Consider the following 20,833-nt stretch of genomic DNA (forward strand, 5'->3'; position numbering starts at 1 on the left):
CTTACGTGGTAGGACCAAAGCATGGAAGACATACGAGTAGAATCCAACAGGATGTTACAGCTGCTATGAGGCTTACTAAATGGAACTCCAAAATAAATTTGCAAAACAAGGCTTACCCAAAAAAAATAAATGCAAATATGATCTGCATAACTTGAAACGCCTTCAGCCTCAGCCCTCAAACATCAACATGAAGCCATTTGTCTTCTGCAGATAACTAACACCTGAGTGTAAAGATAAATTATAATCCATGATGACACCTCGCGCGTGCGCGTGCACACACACACAGAGAGCTTCTAGAGAGGAATATTCACCTCGATGCTTTCAGCCCTACACGCCTAGGAACTGGGAAAAGAGAAATGTCTCAGTCATTGGACCATAACTGAATTTCAGACAGCAGGAAAATTAGAAGGCAGCCGATTCCGAAAGAATCCTAGGGCCTTTTGCAATGTCCTAATTAGATATCGTAATCTCCACTACATCGTGTGCTCATGTTACCACTTGCAGCACTGAGGTATATTTTACCTGTATCACTATGGATTAAAAAATTGCAGTTCCTTTGCAAGCCCAGTTCTTTGTGTTGGTGAAAGCCACAACAGGTGCTCAGGCAATTCAGGTTACAAAGAGCACCTTCCTATAGTGAATCTTTTAGTCCACCTCCACCAGTAGCTATAGATTTACAATACCAAAATTAACCTTACAACCAGCAAATGAAGAAATTATAGAGAAGTGTATTTGTGCACATAATTGGCAATTATGCATGCCATGCCAAGATCCAGATTCCAGACATCCGGTGAAAGAAGTCTATACAGAATGATAACTCATAAATCCCAATGATACACTAGCACATATGAATATCTCATAGACATTAACCGTTAGCAATTAGCACACAAGGAAAGGTTGTGTGACTACTTCAGTTTCCTGCATTGCCAGCTTATGTATCCCCCTCCACTAAAAAAACTGTCAGCAGCTTCAATAAGGCTTGGCATCCGTTCGAGAAAAAAAAAAGGCTTGGCATCCAAAACGAATGGTCGGTACAATACTGCAAGGCTGCAACCCTGTCTGTGTTCAAGTTTTCAATGAACATTACTATTATTATGTGATGTTCTTTCACAGGCAAAGGCTAACCCACATGTAAGGAGGTCATTGTTATCACTTCATTAATCAAGAAAACTGTAAAAAACATGTTAAGTCTGTATTACCTTCTTTCTCCTAGAGTCCTCCCTGTAAAGCCATGGCATTTGGCCTCTTTCTAAAGGGAATGGAGTACGTTAGATTGGTAGTTTATTTATCCCACCATCAACTGACCCCAAAAACAAAGTACTCAGATGCATGGAATCAAATAAGGGAACATAAACTAGCAATCCATATTAAAAATCAGAGAATGGTCACACCAGTAAATGCAACCTGTGTTGGCTTGATGACTAGAATGAATTCATTTATCAGATATTAACAAAACAAATAAATCAGCAAGTCAGCATAACACCACATAAAGGAAATGGTGCAAATATTATATTTCTTGTGCTGTACCAAAGAAAAGGAACAGGAACAGGAACATTCCTTTACAGCACATTTAGAGATGCAAGTAGGTTTTGGGTTTGACCCATTTGCTCATCCTATATCTTTTAATTTACCAACAATGTGTACAAAACAAGCTAGAAATTAAGTTGGTGGTTATGGTAGATACACAAAAGCACAAAGCAACAGTATTACAAAAGAAAAAACTGCCAGCAAAACTTAAAAGTTGCCTAATCTAGTAGTCCAAAACTGCATTGAAATTTGAAAGACACCGCCTCTTGTTGGTTCAAACTCTTAGTTGATCTAACACAACTGCAACACATAACCAGTACAATAAAAGCGGGCTGGCAAGAATTGACGGCTTCTTAATCTTTACTTTTTTCCTTCAATGTGTTTGCTCGACAAGTCAAAATTAGATTGCTACTTTATCGATGTGAAGAAACCAGCATGCAGAGTATTCAATTTCTTATATGAAATGGCATGTCCTGTTTCCAGTGAAACATTAGCTTTTTTTCTATTATCATATCTTGTGCCTGTTTCCTTCCTTCTCTAGTCAATTATGATATGTTAAAAGATAGTATAAGAATGATCTCTTTATGATAAATCAGAACAATTCAATGTTTGACGATTGAAAGCTAAGCTGCAGTCTTTCCCATAGATGAAAGCATTGTAACACATTGAATCATAAGAATGGACAGGCACTTCTAAACCACTAGTCCATGACGCGCGCTTTCGCACGCGAGCATGAAAGGAGCATATAAATTTCATGAGTTCACTAAGTTTAAGAAGTGTACGATTAGCCGGGTAATAGAAGGTCCCTTGATGCAGCGTTTGTGTGGTAACACAGGTAGGTTCGGGTGTGGACTATTTGGTCGTGGTTTGCGATTGTTGTGGACCGATTCTTCGGTCACAAGTTCCAGCGACGTAACAAGAAGGCGGCTTCTAATAGTGGCTAGGCGTATTTATGTTTTATTTGCTGTAATTCATATTATTCAGAGTTTGTTAGTTTGGTGTGTTAGGGCCGGCTCTATATAAAGGGGAGTCGGCACAATAGACAATCAAGCAGATAATAAACCTCAAAGAGTTCAGAGCCTCCAAGGGAGGGCAAACTAGGGTTTGATACCCTGCTACCGCACTATCTATCCCTAGCGCTATCATCTGGTATCAGTTGCCTTTGATCTTGCGCCTCCTCTCAGCCCACCGCCAAACCCTAATCACCTCCTTCCCTGCGCCAACTCCACAGCCAGCCGTCGGGCAGAGCCTCCCTCACCCGGCGCCACCCCGTTCCCCGCTGCATTGGTTGGCAACGAGGAGCAGCCAATCACCAAGGCAGTCTTCGAAGAGGCCATCGACAAGATGATCAAGATGATGGGCGATCTCGACAAGAAGGTCGACACGGAGGTCTCCGCGGTTCGCCAAGATTGCGCCCACCTGTCGACCTCGATCAAGAACGTCCAGACTCAATTGCTGCACAAGCAAGGACGCTTCGACCATAACGCATCTGGACCATCTGGCGGCGGCTTTGATCGCTGCCCTGCACCACCCGTCCACAAACTATGTTTTCCCAAGTATGATGGATCGGAAGACCCCCTCACTTGGATCCACAAGGGAGAACCATTCTTCCAAGCTCATGGAACACCGGATGATCAGAAGGTTTGGACGGCCTCGTTCTACCTACAAGGCGCGGCCAGCCAATGGTACTACCGCTGGGAGAAGAATCATGGCGTTCCGAAGTGGAAAGCGTTCGTCGACGGCGGCCACAAGCGCTTCGGGCCCGTCTGCGCAGCAATCCGCTTAGCGAGCTCTCTCATTGCCGCCGCACCGGATCTGTCGACGAGTACGTCGACCAATTCCTCAAGCTCCTGGCCCACTGCGAAGACATCAGCGAGAAACAGCAGATCGATCTGTTCACGGCCGGCCTGCAGCAACCCATGAGCACCGACGTCGAGATGCATGCACCGGCCACGCTGGAGGACGCCATGGCGCTAGCACGTTCGTACGAACATCGCCTCCAGATCACGTCCGACGTCCCTCTCACCCCTGCACGCCCTGCCAAGTCGGCGTCCACTTCGTCGACGACTGCGGCTCCGGCAAGCAACCCGCCCAAGCCAGCCGCGACTACTACTCGTCCTCGCCGCCTCTCGCCAGATGAGATGGCCCAACGTCGCCTCGAGGGCTTGTGCTTCAATTGTCCGGCAAAATCCAGCAAGGAGCATCTCAAGCAGTGTCCCATGCGGGGCATCTACATCATGGATATGGAGGAGGATGACGCGGGCTCCAACTCGGACGCCGACGGCTCGCCAGAGGTGTCCATCCACGCCATGACCGGCATCCCCACGGGCGACACAATGCTGCTGCACACCACGGTGTCGCGGGAGCCGCTCGTTGCCCTCGTCGACTCGGGCTCGACACACTGCTTCATGTCCACCACCGCCGCCGAGCGCCTCGGGCTCCATCCGACGCCGCGCCCTGGCCTCACGGTCGGCGTCGCCAATGGCGAACGCGTGGCCTCCGCCAGAGTCTGCCCCAACACCATGCTCTCCATCGCCGACGAAGACTTCTGCGTCGACATCTACGTCATCCCATTGGTGGGATACGAGCTGGTCTTGGGGTGCCAATGGCTACGCACCCTGGGACCGTGCTATGGAATTTCAAGCTGAAGACAATGACGTTCTGGCGGGATGCCCACCGAGTTCGCTGGCACGGCGTCGGCGCAACCCCATCGCCAATGTTGTCCGCGCTGGCCATGATGGACTTCCTGGAATGCCTCCTCCAAGAATTCAGCGACCTGTTTGCCGAACCGACGGGCCTACCTCCACAGCGCCATCTGGATCACCGCATCCACCTCGCCCCCGACACAACGCCCGTGGCGGTCCGCCCATACCGCTACCCACAGCTCCTGAAAGACGAGATCGAGCGCTAGTGCCAAGAGATGCTTCAGCAAGGCATCATCCGGCCAAGTACTTCGGCGTTCTCCTCCCCCGTCCTCTTGGTGCGCAAGAAGGACAACAGCTGGCGATTCTGCGTCGACTACAGGGCGCTGAACGCCAAAACCATCCGGGACATGTTCCCGATTCCAGTCGTTGAGGAGCTTCTGGACGGGCTCCACGGCGCGACGTACTTCACCAAGCTGGATCTGCGCAGCGACTACTTCCAAGTGCGGATATTCGACGACATTGCCAAGACAGCGTTCCGCACCCACCATGGCCATTACGAGTTCCTCGTGATGCCATTCGGCCTCACCAACGCGCCATCTACGTTTCAAGCACTCATGAACGAGGTCCTCCGTCCTTTTCCTGCGCTGGTGTGTTCTCGTTTTCTTTGACGACATCCTGATCTACAGCAAGACCTGGGCCGAGCACTTCCAGCACATGCGCGCAGTCTTCACTGTTCTGCGCGAGCACAGCCTGGTGCTCAAGCGCTCCAAGTGCCTCTTCGCGCAGCGCAACGTCGCCTATCTCGGGCACGTGATCACCGGCGCTGGCGTGGCCAGGGACGAGTCGAAGATTGAAGCTGTCAAGGTGTGGCCGGTTCCCAAGACCATCAGGGCGCTGCGGGGTTTTCTCGGCCTCACGGGCTACTACCGGCGCTTCATCCACAACTATGGGATCATCGCCGCGCCACTGATCGCCCTCCTCAAGCAGGAGGCGTTCCGCTGGTCGGACGACGCCACGGCGGCCTTCGACGCACTAAAGACCGCCCTGACGTCCGCCCCGGTTCTGCAGCTCCCAGACTTCAGCAGCGAGTTTGTCGTCGACTGCGATGCCTCCGGATCCGGGTTCGGAGCGGTCTTCCACCAGGGCCAAGGGCCCATCGCCTTCTTCAGCCGCACCGTGGCGCCGCAGCACGCCAAGCTAGCCACTTACGAGCGGGAGCTCATCGGCCTCGTCCAGGCTGTACGTCACTGGAGGCCGTACCTTTGGACGCGGTCGTTCACCATCAGAACCGACCACTGCAGCTTGAAGCACCTCCTCGACCAGCGCCACTCGATGACCCCGCAGCACACATGGGTCAGTAAGCTTTTTGGCTACACGTTCTCTGTGAGCTACAGGCCTGGTCACCAGAACGCGGCTGCAGACGCCTTGTCTCGCCGCGACGAGGACTCAGACAGTGCCCAGGCGCTAGCACTGTCCGCCCCCGAGTTCGCCATCTTCGACGACTTTCGCAAGGAGGCGGACACTCTCCAGGACATCATCGACAAGCGGCGCGAGATCGCGGACGGCACGGCCGGCGCCGCTTGGTCCGTGGTGGACGGCTTCGTCATGCACCACGGCCGCGTCTTCGTCCCCTCGGCGTCGTCGTTGTGGCCCCAGCTGCTCGCCACAGCGCACGGCATGGGCCATGAGGGCGCCCAGAAGACGCTCCATCGCCTCCGCGCCTCCTCCTACAACCCGCACGCGAGCAGCCTCGTCCGCGACTACGTCAAGGGCTGCGACGTCTGCCAACGCAACAAGACCGAACACCTACATCCAGCAGGTCTTCTACAGCCCCTCGACGTTCTGAGCTCGGTCTGATCGGACATCGCCATGGACTTCGTCGAGGGCTTCCCTCACGTTGGCGGGAAATCGGTCGTCCTCACCGTCGTCGACCGCTTCTCCAAATACGCTCACTTCATCGCGGTCGGCCACCCCTACACTGCTACGTCCATCACCCGGGTCTTCTTCGACCAGATCGTACGGCTACACAGTCTCCCTTGCTCTATTGTGAGCGATCGGGACCCGGTCTTCACGAGCAAGCTCTGGATGGAGCTCTTCACACTCGCCGGCGTCAAGCTCCGCCTCAGCTCGGCGTTCCGGCCTCAGACGGACGGCCAATCGGAGGTTACTAACCGTATTTTGGGCGTCTACCTCCGCTGTCTCGCAGGTGATCGTCCTCGCAGCTGCCTGCGTTGGTTTCCATGGGCGGAATACTGCTACAATTCATCGTGTGTGTATATATATATGGCATTTTCTTTACCATAACTGAACAAAGTCATTACATGTTGACTGACAAATAGCAAGCTTGGGCAACCAAACAAGGCAACACCTCATTGTTTGCAGAATCTTATTTGAGCTAATTGACGCTGTAAAGTGTAATAAACAAGTTGAGCCAAGCATTTAAGCAGCATCCAAGCCCCATAGTTCTTGCACAGCACACTAGTACACAAATGTAAAACTCTGAAACGCCACCTAGATTCAGCTCAAACTGCATTGCATCAAGCAAAGCTTCCACCGATTGACAAGTTCACCAGAGCTGGAGCCGCGAGCTAGTCCTTCTTCTCGAGGCTGGTATTGTTCAGCCTCTCGATGGCCAGTATGAGCGCCTGCGTACCGAGCCCGCCCTCGCCGTGCGCCATCAGCGACACGTAGAGCTGTTGCGCGAGCGCGAGCCCCGGCAGCGACAGCCCCATGGCCTGGCATTCCGAGAGGCAGATGCCGAGGTCCTTCACGAAGTGCCGGACGTAGAAGCCGGCCGCCATGTCCCGCTCCAGGATCCGCTTCCCGTACAGCTCCAGCGACTTGGAACCCGCCGCGCCGGTGGAGATGGCCTCCAGCCACTTGGCCACGTCCAGCCCGGCCTTGTGCGCGTACACCATGCCCTCCACGAGGCCCACCATGGTGGACGCGATGGCGATCTGGTTGCCCAGCTTCGCGCGCTGCCCCGCGCCGGGCCCGCCCATGTACAGCGCGTTTCCCATGAGCTTGAAGAGCGGCGCCAGGCGGGCGACGACGGCGGCGTCGCCGCCCGCGAAGATGGAGAGGGTGGCGTTGCGGGCCCCGCGGTCGCCGCCGGAGACGGGGGCGTCCACGGCCGAGCAGCCGGCGGCCGCCGCCGCCGCGGCTATCTCGGCGGCGAGGGTGGGGTCTGAGGTTGTCATGTCGACAAGGACACCGCCTGGGGCGAGGCCGGCGAGGGCGCCGGTGGATGGATCGAGGGCGGTATAGCGGACGTCGGAGGGGAAGCCAACCATGAGGAAGATGACATCGGCAGCCGCGGCGGCCGCGCGCGGGCTGTCCGCGAGGCTGGCGCCGCGGGAGACGAGGCCCTGAGCCTTGGAGGCCGTGCGGTTGAAGACGGTGAGCGCGTAGCCGGCGGCGAGGAGGTGGCCGGCCATGGACTGGCCCATGACGCCCGTCCCCACCCAGGCCACGCGGGTGGTGTCCGGAGAGATCGGGCGATCGGAGACGTCCGCTCCCGTCGATGACGACGACATGGCTGCAGCAGCGGCGGCGGCGGTAGCGGTAGCGGCAAGGGGAAAGGGCGGGCCGCGGCGAGCGAGGGAACGGGAGATGCCGGCGAGCATTTGGGGGCGGAGTCGCAAGTGCCCTCTGCTGTCGCGTTGCAGCAGCCGATGAGGCGTGGTCGCGTGAGGGACACACACCTTCTGGTCACTGATGTCACCCTTGGAAACGGGCCAGGTCCATGCAAAACAGCGAGGGCTCTATCCATCCGTGGGCCGACTGGTAGCCCAAGAGTGAGCTCACGGGTGACGAGTGGCCCAGAAGCCGCCCCAGCACGCCGCGAGAGCCGGAGACGGCTCGACTAAACCGGATCGCCACCCAGCCGGACCGCACAGGCGCAGCACTTCCCCAACTGCCCCAAGAAATTGCGAGATCGGACGGCCAAGCGCCACGCAACGCCCGCGAATTCCCCGAATTGACCCTGCTTTTCCCATTGCCAGCCTCACCTGCCGCCGGTCTGGATCGACCGGACCGACGGTCCAGGCGCCGAATATTCGCCCGCGGGATATTTCTTGCCCGGTGCGGCAACTCCGCCACTATAAACATCCTCACTGGGCGGCGGCTAGGGTTTTAGTGCTTCTCTCCCGGCGGCGCCTCCACATCTCGTCTCTCAGATCGAGAGGCGAAACCAAGGTAACTGACCCCCCCTTTTCTCACTCCATCTCGCTCTGGTTGCTAGAGCTAGTTCAACTATGCGCCGTGATTCTAGCTGATTAGTATTTCTAGTGGAGTTCGAGTCGTTTTGGTTCCATTTTGTAGTGTCGTGTGTTGATTGGATTGAATCGTAGTGTGTGCTGATCGAATCTGATGTTTGCGGGGGGTAATCTCGATGTAATTTATGTCAATTCGTTGGTTTATGGGGTCCCTGTCGGTTCTCTCTGCGGCTCATCTCTACGATCTGTAGAAATAAGGTGTCGATTAGTTTTGGATTATTCGGTTCTTCCCTTAATCGTGTCGATTAGTTTTTACACGTTAGGGTCTGTGAATTGGATATGGTGGGATCCTTCGGTGGAACTAATCTGTAGACTCAGATATGCTGTTTCAACATGAATAATTGTGGCCGTTACATTATGATCTTGTTCTAGATGTTTCAACATGAATAATTGTGGCCGTTACATTCTGATCTTGTTCTGCGATTTCTGGTCTGCTGGTAGTTCTTAGGTTCAGGGTAGTTATGTACTTATGTATACGATCTCGTTTTGTCTGTTTGATTGTTGATTTCTTGTCCATTTTTGTGATGTTCATTACATTGGAATACTATTGATGTGCTTGTACATACTTCGGTCCATGAATTCGTTTCGTAAACTATGCATTCCTTTTTGCCTGTTAGACTTTTCTGAAGGTTAGAATCTTCAGCTACTTTAAATGTTTGTCTAAATTAATCTTCTGTTTTTCCATGTAAGCTGGTTTGCCAGTCCAGATAATCTGTCTGTATAAGAGTCCCTTGTTTGAAGTGGTAACCCTGGCACCCTGCAGGATGTGCATGTCTAATATTGTATCACCTTGTTTGTTGTGCTTTTGTATTTAAGTTGGATTAGTTTCACTTCTAGTAGCTCACTGCAGTTTCTATTATGTGTAGTGTACTGTGTAATCTCAATGAGCAAGAGACAATGCAAAAAAAAAAAATCATATTATGTGATCATTGACTGAATGCACCCTTTGTTCAATTAAATATTAGTATAATGAGGAGAGGACGCACTCTGCGTTCAATTCAGATAATTTTCTGTTTATTATTTCCTAACTTTTATGTGAATGCAATCCCATTAGTTGTAAGCATTATAATAGTTTTGCCTGATAAAGTAAGTTAAAACATGTGTAGTAACTTTGTGGATTGGACCCCAATCACTTTGCACATATTGCACTTATACAATATCTGTCTCTTATTGTCCTGACAATTACAGCAGATAATCCTTTGGTCACTCTTTTGCTATCAAAGTTTCTGGTTTAGTTATTTGCTCATGTTTTGGTTCTATTCTTACTATTTTCTTGGACCTTTGAACAGCAGGAAAATATATATTTGTAGTGTGATCTTCAAAAGAAGTCAAGATGGTGAAGTTCACGGCAGAGGAGCTCCGTGCTATCATGGACAAAAAGAACAACATCCGTAATATGTCTGTTATTGCCCATGTGGACCATGGTATGTTAAGAACTGTGTTTTATTAGATGCCATGCATATATGTTGTTTAATGTTTTCAGGCCTTTTGAATTTAGACCCAGTTTTGTTTTAAATATTTACAGATGCATTGCTTCACAGTTGATGCTGTTCATGCCGTATTATCTATATCAGGCCTACTTAATGATGTGTTAAGATAGTCATCCCATGTAGGAGATAGGCTTATTGATTCTTTAAATTATTGTGGTCCAAATAATATCTATTAGTGATGTGTTTTCTGTAAATGTATTGTTGTGCTTGTTATCTTGTGATAGGTTACTATTATCTTTTAATTATTGTGGTCTATGTAATATCTGCTAGTGCCTAGTTGTGTGCCTTCTATGTTAATGTATTGTTGTGTCTGTTATCTTGTGGTAGGTTATTATCTGTCCCTAAGGCTGTACTTTCTATGATGCATGCTGAGTTTGTTGTTGAAGTTCCACAGTGTTCTTACGTGCCATTAATTATTTGCAGGCAAGTCTACCCTTACAGACTCCCTTGTGGCAGCTGCTGGGATTATTGCCCAGGAAGTTGCTGGTGATGTTCGCATGACTGATACCCGCGCAGATGAAGCAGAGCGTGGTATTACAATCAAATCCACCGGTATCTCTCTTTATTATGAGATGACTCCAGAGTCACTGAAGAATTACAAGGGTGAGAGAGATGGTAACCAGTACTTGATCAACCTTATTGACTCACCTGGGCACGTCGATTTTTCTTCGGAAGTGACAGCTGCCCTTCGTATCACCGATGGTGCTCTAGTGGTTGTTGACTGTATTGAAGGTGTCTGTGTGCAAACTGAGACTGTGCTCCGCCAGGCTCTTGGTGAGAGGATTAGGCCAGTCCTTACTGTGAACAAGATGGACAGGTGCTTCCTTGAGCTTCAGGTTGAGGGTGAGGAAGCCTACCAGACTTTCTCCCGTGTGATTGAGAATGCCAACGTCATTATGGCAACATATGAAGATAAGCTCCTCGGTGATGTCCAAGTCTACCCGGAGAAGGGAACTGTTGCTTTCTCTGCTGGTCTGCACGGCTGGGCCTTTACCCTCACCAACTTTGCCAAGATGTATGCATCCAAGTTTGGAGTTGATGAATCTAAGATGATGGAGAGGCTCTGGGGTGAGAACTTCTTTGACCCAGCCACGAAGAAGTGGACCACGAAGAACACAGGCTCGGCTACCTGCAAGAGAGGATTTGTTCAGTTCTGCTATGAGCCCATCAAGCAAATCATCAACACCTGCATGAACGACCAGAAGGATAAGTTGTGGCCCATGCTTCAAAAGCTTAATGTTACCATGAAGGCTGATGAGAAGGAGTTGGTTGGCAAGGCTTTGATGAAGCGTGTTATGCAAACCTGGCTTCCAGCTAGTACTGCACTGCTTGAGATGATGATATTCCACCTTCCTTCCCCAGCAAAGGCACAGAAGTATCGTGTGGAGAATCTGTACGAGGGACCCCTTGATGATGTCTATGCTACTGCCATCAGAAACTGTGATCCGGAGGGTCCTCTCATGCTGTATGTTTCAAAGATGATTCCAGCATCTGACAAAGGGCGGTTCTTTGCCTTCGGTCGTGTCTTCTCTGGGAAGGTTGCTACCGGTATGAAGGTTCGGATCATGGGTCCCAACTATGTGCCTGGCCAGAAGAAGGATCTGTACGTGAAGAGTGTCCAGCGTACTGTTATCTGGATGGGAAAGAAACAAGAGTCAGTTGAGGATGTTCCCTGTGGTAACACCGTTGCTATGGTCGGTCTGGATCAGTTCATCACGAAGAATGCTACACTGACCAATGAGAAGGAAGTCGATGCATGCCCAATCAGAGCAATGAAGTTCTCTGTGTCCCCTGTTGTGCGTGTTGCTGTTCAGTGCAAGGTTGCCTCTGACCTGCCGAAGCTAGTTGAAGGTTTGAAGCGTCTGGCCAAGTCTGATCCTATGGTCCTCTGTACCATTGAAGAATCTGGTGAGCATATTATTTCTGGAGCTGGTGAGCTTCACCTTGAGATCTGCCTGAAGGATCTGCAGGAGGACTTCATGGGTGGTGCTGAAATTATTGTCTCCCCTCCTGTTGTCTCTTTCCGTGAAACTGTTCTTGAGAAATCCTGCAGAACTGTCATGAGCAAGTCTCCCAACAAGCACAACCGTCTCTACATGGAAGCCCGCCCGTTGGAAGAGGGTCTTGCTGAGGCTATTGATGAGGGACGCATTGGTCCACGTGATGATCCCAAGGTGCGCTCCAAGATCCTCTCTGAGGAGTTTGGATGGGACAAGGATCTTGCCAAGAAGATTTGGTGCTTTGGACCTGAGACCACCGGCCCGAACATGGTTGTTGATATGTGTAAGGGAGTGCAGTATCTCAATGAAATCAAGGATTCTGTTGTGGCCGGCTTCCAGTGGGCCTCGAAGGAGGGAGCACTTGCTGAGGAGAACATGCGTGGCATTTGCTTTGAGGTCTGTGATGTTGTTCTTCATGCTGATGCCATTCACAGGGGTGGTGGTCAGGTCATTCCAACTGCCAGGAGGGTCATCTATGCTTCTCAGCTCACGGCCAAGCCAAGACTGCTGGAGCCAGTGTACCTTGTGGAGATCCAGGCTCCTGAGAATGCACTTGGTGGTATCTACGGTGTTCTGAACCAGAAGAGAGGGCACGTGTTTGAGGAGATGCAGAGGCCGGGTACCCCGCTCTACAACATCAAGGCTTACCTCCCTGTCATTGAGTCCTTTGGGTTCTCCAGCCAGCTGAGGGCTGCAACCTCTGGTCAGGCGTTCCCTCAGTGTGTGTTCGACCACTGGGACATGATGGGCTCTGATCCTTTGGAGGCTGGCTCCCAGGCTGCTCAGCTGGTGTTGGACATCCGCAAGAGGAAGGGTCTCAAGGAGCAGATGACCCCGCTTTCTGAGTTCGAGGACAAGCTCTAAATTTTTGGCCTTTTGTGGTACTGTTACCCCCTGATGGTTTAATCGTCCATTCGTCTGCTGTAATGGAACTATTTTTGTATTTCATTTCCTTTAGTGGTCAAATGCTTCTGTTTCTGAACATCATTAGCCATATGGTAGTGCCCTGCTAAAACTGTTGTTATCCTTTGTGATGTAACAGATGAAACAGAGTTGGTATTTGTAGCATAATCTTGTTTCTACTGTTTATTGATTTTTTTTCCTTTGATATCTGGTTGATAGAATTTCACTGTTTGCTTCTTGCCTTGAGCTTATCCTTGTGTCTGTGAATGGCTCTTGCTTTTGGGCAAACAAGTGTTGCCCATGTGATCCTTAGTTTTGCCCAGGTCTGGATTTAGGGTTTCTGGTAGGTGTCTTCGTATCCGTATTCTGTAATTCTATCGTTGTTTATACGGTTGCAACACGCCAACATCCAATATCCCTGTGCTGCTTTGTGTGATATAGTCCATCCGTGTGCTGATTCGTCTCATCGGGATGTGCCTTCCTGAGTGGATGGATGACCTGAAAAGATGTTTAGTGACTAACTGCACTGGCGCAGTGGGCATACAACTCAATGAAACTATTTTTTGAAAGGAAATTCTATGAAACGTGTTTCCAACACCCTATTAAATTGCATGTGCTGAGGACATCCTTGTTACCTTGTGTTTCCACGGGAGCACGTCACATGTATCCTTTGCTGTTGTTTTGCTAACAAAAACAATTATTTCTAGCACGGGAGGAAAACTTAGTGAAACTAGTAAGGGTGTGCTTAGATCTTTTTGGCATAAATTTTTGGAAGAGGATCTTACTATTTAGGAGTATTAAATAAATTTATTTATAATTTTTTTTGCACGGATGGGTTGTAAATCGTGAGACGAATCTAATGAGTTTAATTAATTAATAATTAACGGGTAGTTACTGTAGCATTATTATTACAAATCATGAATTAAGTAGGCTCATTAGATTAAACTCGCGATTTACAACTCATTCGTGCAAAAAAATTTACAAATAGATTTTATTTAATATTCTATGCATATGTCCAAACATTAGATTAAACTCTAGGATTAAACATGGCAAGGCTGCACGAGAAATGCGAAACCGTTGAGAACTGACAATCTATACAACAAGCAAAGGCCATGTTTAGATCTTTACATGTAAACGCAAAAAAGCCGTAAACGCGTTAAAGTGAAACGAAATCTTGCTAATTTGAAGCACTAAATGAAGTCTATTTACAAAACTTTTTGCATGGTTGGGCTGTAAATCGCGAGACGAATCTAATGAGCCTACTTAATCCATGATTCGCAACAGTGATGCTACAACCCATCTATGCAAAAAGTTTTACAAATAAACTTCATTTAGTACTTCAAATACTCTATTTACATCTTTACACATTTTTGCAAAATGAACTAAACATACCCTCAACGTCAAGTCTTCTCCCGGCGAAAGGTAAGAGCCATGACAACGACGCGATCGGGTAAAGAGAGACGGGCCCACCCGTTCTGGAATTAATTTTCCTCTCCACGAGCGCACTAGATACCAGCGACCACAAAGCCCACAGGCTGCTGTAATCCAGGAGCTCTCGATCTTCCAGAACACCACGAGTCCAGTACGCGACCTCATTGGGGTTGCGGCGACGGCACGCAGGCCGGACGCCGGAGCGGCGACCCCGTGGGCCGCCGCGGAGGGGCGGGAAAACGACGCGCGGGATGGTGGGTCATCGGTCAGCCCGCACGCCACGCCGGTCGTCGGTCAGCCGTTGCGGGCCGGTCCAAGCGCGTAGACTGGTCTTGCCCCGCCCGGCAGGGGAGAGGAGGGTTCCCACCGCGGCCTTCTCCGTCAGCGTCGCGCGAGGCGCTTTTTTCTTTTTTTATATTTAAAAGAAAATAAAAATTTCAAAAATATATATCCGTTTTACAATATTTCAAAAATATTACCGGTCGCTGCCCATAGGGCGACAGACCTAAAGTGTAATTTTTTTCTTCAAATTCGCAACGAGGTCCCTGGAGAAAAAAAGGGGCATGTCGCCCCCCCAATGGGCGACAGGGGCCTGTCGCCCACCCCTGAGGCGACAGGGGCCTGTCGCCCGTTGGGGGGGCGACAGGGTCCCCTCCCCTTTTATAAGCCCTGGCCGCCATATGCCGCCATTCCCTTTGTCATTTGAGCCTAAAAATTCAGGAAAAAAGCTGGAGTGCTTGCCGTGTTGTCACATCTTTTTGAAATGGTGGAAGAGCACTACTATTGGGTCACGTATGTCTGGCAAAGAATGCGATATTTGGGAAACCCGTGATCGCCGTTCTGAGTAGTGGCAACCTGTGATCTCGTACTCGCAGCTAGATACACTATGGTTCCTATTTTGAGCTATTCGAGCGTGTAGTCGTCATTATCGTCGGCAGGATCTCGGCCGCTAACTACTACCGCACCTAACTTGTCCTTCATTAAATCACGGAAAAAAATTGCAAGAACTTCCCTTATTTCACGAGCATTATGGAACCCACAAACATAACAAGTTCACATCAATGATACCTATAGAAACAAATGACAAGTAAACTAGCACAATCATAAACATCGGATACAAATAAGCGGTTCGCAGCTATCTCATTACAAATAAACATCAGAGATACAAACATCAGATATATCTAACCACCCCTAGGGTGTCGGACTCTCTTAGCCCTCTGCTGGGCACGGACATGGCCCTCGGAGTAGGTGAGAACATCCGGAGACCTCACCTGTCGCTCAGGACGCGCAAGGGGCTGCGGTGTCTGCTGCTGAGAGATCCCAAGTGGTGCTCCTCCTAGCTGTGAATACCCCAAGACATCGGGGTCACCTTGCGCGACAGGCTCTTCTGGACTCAAGCTGTCGAAGTCGTCTAAGGTGAAGGTCTCGTTATCTGGTCGAAAGGAGGAAGAAGAAGATCCGGCGCCCGCATGGGGGTAGAATCCTACGCAAAAAATGTGGATGTTAGCGTAGGCTCGTATATTTTGTCATGACATGAATCTTCACTCGTTCAAGGAACCAATACCAACTGTCTAAGTTCTCATTATCAACAAATACAAATGCGAGCGAAACTATTTGGTTGTTGCAATATACCCCGATTGCGGTGAGTATCTGACCTTTATACCTTCCGGTCAGAAATGTGCCATCAATGCAGATCACCGGAAGACAAAACTAAAATGCTCTAACACAAGCACATATGCAAAAGAAGGCTCGTTGCATAATTCTTTGTCCCCTAGTCAAGGCTGGTACAAGGTATGTGTCATAAAAGCTTCCAGGATTTCTAGCAGCAACCTGGGATAACATACGAGGTAGGTTATCATGTGATGCCTCGTATGTGCCGAACCGCATCTCGAACACCCTTTGTTTAGCCCGCCATGCCTTCAAATAACTGATGGTGTACTGGTAAGTCTGCTCAATGTGTCGAACAATTATTTTTTGCTCATAATTTAGATTGTCCATAATAAACCCATACATTTGCTTTGCAACAAAGTCGCATGATATATTGCGATGCGAGGGAAGAACTTCTGACAGCAAACAAGTGTGCTCTGTGACAATGGAACATTTCCAGTTTGACTTCCATTTTCCCTTGAATGCATGTACTCGCCATGGACATCCAGCATTCACACACTTCACCTCATATTCTTTACTGCCAGACTTTACGACTCTGAATTCTCGTTTCAATGATATTGCCCATAGTCTCACATCATTTTTTACGGCTTCAATGTTTGGATATGTTGCACCTTACACTACCTCATTCCCTCTGTACTCTCACTCCTGATTTCGTACATCTTCTGCGACATGACTGCCAAAATCATCCTCCTTCCACTCTTTTGGCAATGAGTACTGCTCGTCATCAGATGAGCTATCATATTCTTCCATCTCTATTGCGGTTTGGTCTTCTGCCTCCATCTCGTCCACAATGCTATGTATCCTCTCTCCCTCATCAGCAAGGCCCTGTGGTCCCATGTTTTGGTTCTCTGTCTCTTCTGACTCATCTTGCTCAACATAATTGGTCTATCTTCGAATACTCGGAGTTCCTTGATCTGCACAATGTTGGATTTCATTTTGTGTCTTCTCCCGGATTTGAACAAGAATGGCCAGAGGCCACCCACGTTCTAGAGCTGCTTGCATGTACTTCTGCCAGTCATCAGTGCTGTGTATCATCATCAATTCCCATAATTCACTTTCTACCTCCCAATTAACAAGAGACTGGACAGTGATCACATGTGTCAACGGATCAACATGGAACCCACGCTGCAGCCATTTACATATGGAACCAAAATTTCTGTCCAGAGGTTTATCTATGCCGCTAGATGTGCGCTTAAAGGCAGAAAGATCTACTCCATTTGGCCCATACATAACATTGTATTCACCATAAAATACTTGAAACTGCATCTTGCTCGACATATCTGTATATCACATAATACTTATCGAGTTATACTCTTTACTTCACTATCTTATTCAATAATCCGTAAAAACTAAGTATGAAATTCAACTACAACGTATAAGTATTCATAACTACGTGATGACACTCAAATTCTATACTGCATATGCCAAATTCTATTCTAAATCATAATTAATTTATAAACACGTCTCTAATAGTACTGCAATTGTAATAGTAAATGTGTAGTACTAATTTTCTAAACTAATTTACTACTACGTAACTACAAACTAAAGTATCATTAAACTCCTACTTAAATGGTTCTACTATAGCACTAATTAAATTAAATTACTCACCCCTACTTAAATTACTCATACTTAAATACGTAGTACTTAAATATAACAATATATAAACTAAATGTACTAACCTGCAGATCACAAGTGCTGAATCCGGCAGGGCTTCGCCGCTTTCCTTCTCCTCACTCCTCTCTTTTTTTCTAGATTTTTGGTGGAATTTTCGGGCTCAAATGAGGAGGGAAGGGGAGGGTTGGAGCTTATATGGGGGCAGACCCCGGTCGCCCGAGGGGGGGGGGGCGACAGGCCCCCCTGTTGCCCGCGGGGGGGGGGGGGGGGGGCGACAGGCCCCCCTGCCGCGCCCGTGGGCTGGGCCCAGCGGTCGCCCGAGGGGGGGCGACAGGCCCCTTTTTTTCTAGAGACCTCGTTGCAAATTTAAAGAAAAAAATACACTTAGGGCCTGTCGCCCTTTGGGAGGGCGACCGGGGGGTATTTTTGAAATATTTCAAAATGGACATATATTTTTGAAATTTTTATTTTTTAAAAATATAAAAAAGAAAAAAACCGCTCGCGCGAGCACTCAAACGTTCTAGCACAGGAGGCACTCAAAAGCTTTGCTGTGTGTGGCTACTGGTTTACGGGCCCTCTAGGCTCTAGATGAGCAACGAAGACACGTGCGAGTGCGACATCCGCTTCTGTTTCGTTGTTGCTTTTTTTTTCTGTCTTTGATGAAGCGACCCCTTTGGTGCTGCAACAACGATCTTGCACGTGCCTTGGAGTAGCGGGTCACCGAGAACGTATATGTAGTGCAACCATCAAACAGTAGCATTCTGAATATATAACCGAGAACATATATGATGATGACTCCTAGTTTTCAAAAAAAAAATGATGATGACGTCACCCGGACATTTCCGTGCTCCCCATCTTTGTCTGACCCAACCAACCAACGTCCTCCTATGGTTTGGAACAAAGTATTGGTGAAGGAATTTTGCAGGGATTGGATTCCTACATGATTTTTTTTCTCATGTAGCACTTTGAAACAAAAGGATTGAGCATCCAAAAATCCTATAAATATCTTTGATGATGACTTTATTATGGATGGCCGTACGTTTGCGCTTTTGTATGACAGTCTAAATTGACCCTCCATCACCGCGGGACGGTGGCACATGCAAATAATTTAAAATTAAAAAATGTTGTAGTTCTTAAACCATCCATCAAATACAAATTCCGTTTGCACAATTGTATCTCTTTCAAGGAGACCTTCAAAACAAGACTCCACTTGAATATATTACGACAATATTTTTCAAAACACATAAATTGCTTTATGTACAATGAAAAATGCCAAAAACAATTAGTTAAAATGCTCAATCAATCTGCTAAAGTTGCCTATTATTGATCATGCGATCAACATTCACCTCCCTAACAAAGTTGTTTACCCTTATCTACTTTTGACACTAACCATTCTATGTTCACAATATGAACAACAATATACACTTAACTGAACTCGGGCATGCAAAAGCAACATTATGTAAACTCATAAGCAATTTTTGCAAACATCATAAGCAAATTAGAATACGCGAAAAAGTATTTTCACTCAAAAAAATTATATCATTAAAATATAGTGGTGTGAGATCTTGTTTTGAAGCTTTTATTGAAACAAACACACCTGTGCAATCGGATTTTGATTTCGATGCTCAGTGTTCAAACTATGATCTTTTCTATTTTGAAATTATGTGCATGCATGCGCTTTTCTTTCTCTTCTTACCTCTCACATGCATGCACACACCACCGACAGGAGCGGCCGTACCACCAGTCCAATTTACAGCCGGCCGTAAGTTAGCCGCATCCAACTCTCTTCTCAAATTCTTATGATTTCCCTAGTTGTATCCAAGTGTTTGATTGGGAGGTCTTAAGTGTTTTGAATTTCTATAGAACTGTAATTGACAACCATCTTAAATCCTATATTTTTTATATTTCTGTGATTTAAGATTACCACGTTCCATAGAAGACCTAAATCAAAAGCACATTGGATTACCAGCAAAGAAAAGGCACATTGTATTACAAACAACCCCCAACCTCTAACACTGAAGAGTTGCTGGCGGTGTTCTAAGCACGCTGCCTGAGATTTAGCTACCGTAGTGTAGTAATAACTCCTCCAAAGGTTAGAGATAGTTGTTAGCATGTACATCTATGAGATTGTGCAAGAGATATATCCTCCGGCAGTTAGAGTCAAACACTAGCTCACACATCTAAATAGGTCCACATATCTATCTCACTAATTTGAGAATGTGTGCATAGGACCATCTCTCGAACAAGAGATAATTTAAGAATGTGTGGATGGGACTATCTCTTGAATAAGAGATGGTAGCTCTTCTCCCTCTTCCATATGGATAAAAGACTAATGTTGTATGGTTTTTTTTTTGAGAAACGACTAATGTTGTGTGGTTATGAGCTAGCTCACTCACCTCCTTTGGATGAGGCCTAAGGGCAATCCCAACCCAAAAACCATGAAGTGGTTTCTATACCATGCCATGTCATATAGACACTACCATAGAAACTATTGTCTCCAACGCATAGTTTCTATATATGTTCACACAATTCATTAGCCATTAAATCTTTTCTCTCCAACAACCAATAATCTTTCCTTCTACACCTATTACATAGCCACCACTATCCTCCAATGCAAAAATGGTGGTTTCTATTGCATTGGATTTCATGTAGACACCATTTCTTATATGAGACCAATTTCTTCACATTTTCATTCTCTCTCATTTAATATAGCGCCACATCATCAAAATATCCTAGGTGGCACTATAATTAATGATATAGAAACTATCCTATGTGGAGGGTTGAGACTGCCCTACCGCCTAACTTTGATTTAAAAAGGGATTAAAATATAACGCAACGGCTTGCTTTGTCAGCACTGATTTTGACCACCACCACACGTCAGGTATCTAGGCTCGAGCTTCAGCCGCCGAGGCCCACAACTAGTCGCCACGTTTGACCGGGGCACTGTCTTGTTCAGTCCCCGGTGAGCGCCACAAGAAAGTTTATCAGAAATGGAAAATCCCGACCTAAACTTCACTGTTCAAGAGCAAAATCATTACTCTAGCCGGCATTAACCTCTGCGTTAACCACCTTTCTGGCCTCAGACTTCTAGAGCGAAGACCCAGCTGAGCTCGGTCTTCCATTGCACTGTACTCCGTGCAGCTATCTGTCCCCGAACAAGGACGTTCCGTCCGGATCACCCCTAATCCGACGAAAAAGCACGCACAATTAGAAGCTTCGCAGCAAGCACCGGGTCACCAGGAAGGGGGACAGAATGGGCTCGTGCCAGTCAACGACGG

General features: G+C 48.0%; 2 protein-coding genes across 3 annotated transcripts; one reads left to right on the forward strand and one right to left on the reverse strand.

Moving 5' to 3' along the window:
• Nucleotides 1–6,452: 6,452 nt before the first annotated feature.
• LOC120676940 (probable 3-hydroxyisobutyrate dehydrogenase-like 1, mitochondrial) lies at nucleotides 6,453–7,886 on the reverse strand. The gene has a single exon (XM_039958286.1). The coding sequence runs from the start codon at nucleotides 7,796–7,798 to the stop codon at nucleotides 6,761–6,763; it is 1,038 nt and encodes a 345-aa protein (XP_039814220.1). The 5' UTR covers nucleotides 7,799–7,886; the 3' UTR covers nucleotides 6,453–6,760.
• Nucleotides 7,887–8,212: 326 nt separating this feature from the next.
• On the forward strand, nucleotides 8,213–13,047 carry LOC120676939 (elongation factor 2-like). 2 transcript variants are annotated; one of them, XM_039958284.1, is made up of 3 exons: nucleotides 8,213–8,369; nucleotides 9,739–9,873; nucleotides 10,363–13,047. In XM_039958284.1, exons 2-3 carry the CDS (start codon nucleotides 9,783–9,785, stop codon nucleotides 12,801–12,803), a joined length of 2,532 nt encoding a protein of 843 aa, XP_039814218.1. In that variant the 5' UTR covers nucleotides 8,213–8,369; nucleotides 9,739–9,782; the 3' UTR covers nucleotides 12,804–13,047. The 2 variants fall into 2 exon arrangements, with proteins under 2 accessions (XP_039814218.1, XP_039814219.1); XM_039958285.1 differs by having other exon boundaries at nucleotides 8,230–8,369; nucleotides 9,742–9,873.
• The last annotated feature ends 7,786 nt before the right edge of the window (nucleotides 13,048–20,833 follow it).

This window comes from Panicum virgatum, chromosome 5N (genome assembly GCF_016808335.1).
Source record: "Panicum virgatum strain AP13 chromosome 5N, P.virgatum_v5, whole genome shotgun sequence".
Lineage (NCBI taxonomy): Eukaryota > Viridiplantae > Streptophyta > Magnoliopsida > Poales > Poaceae > Panicum > Panicum virgatum.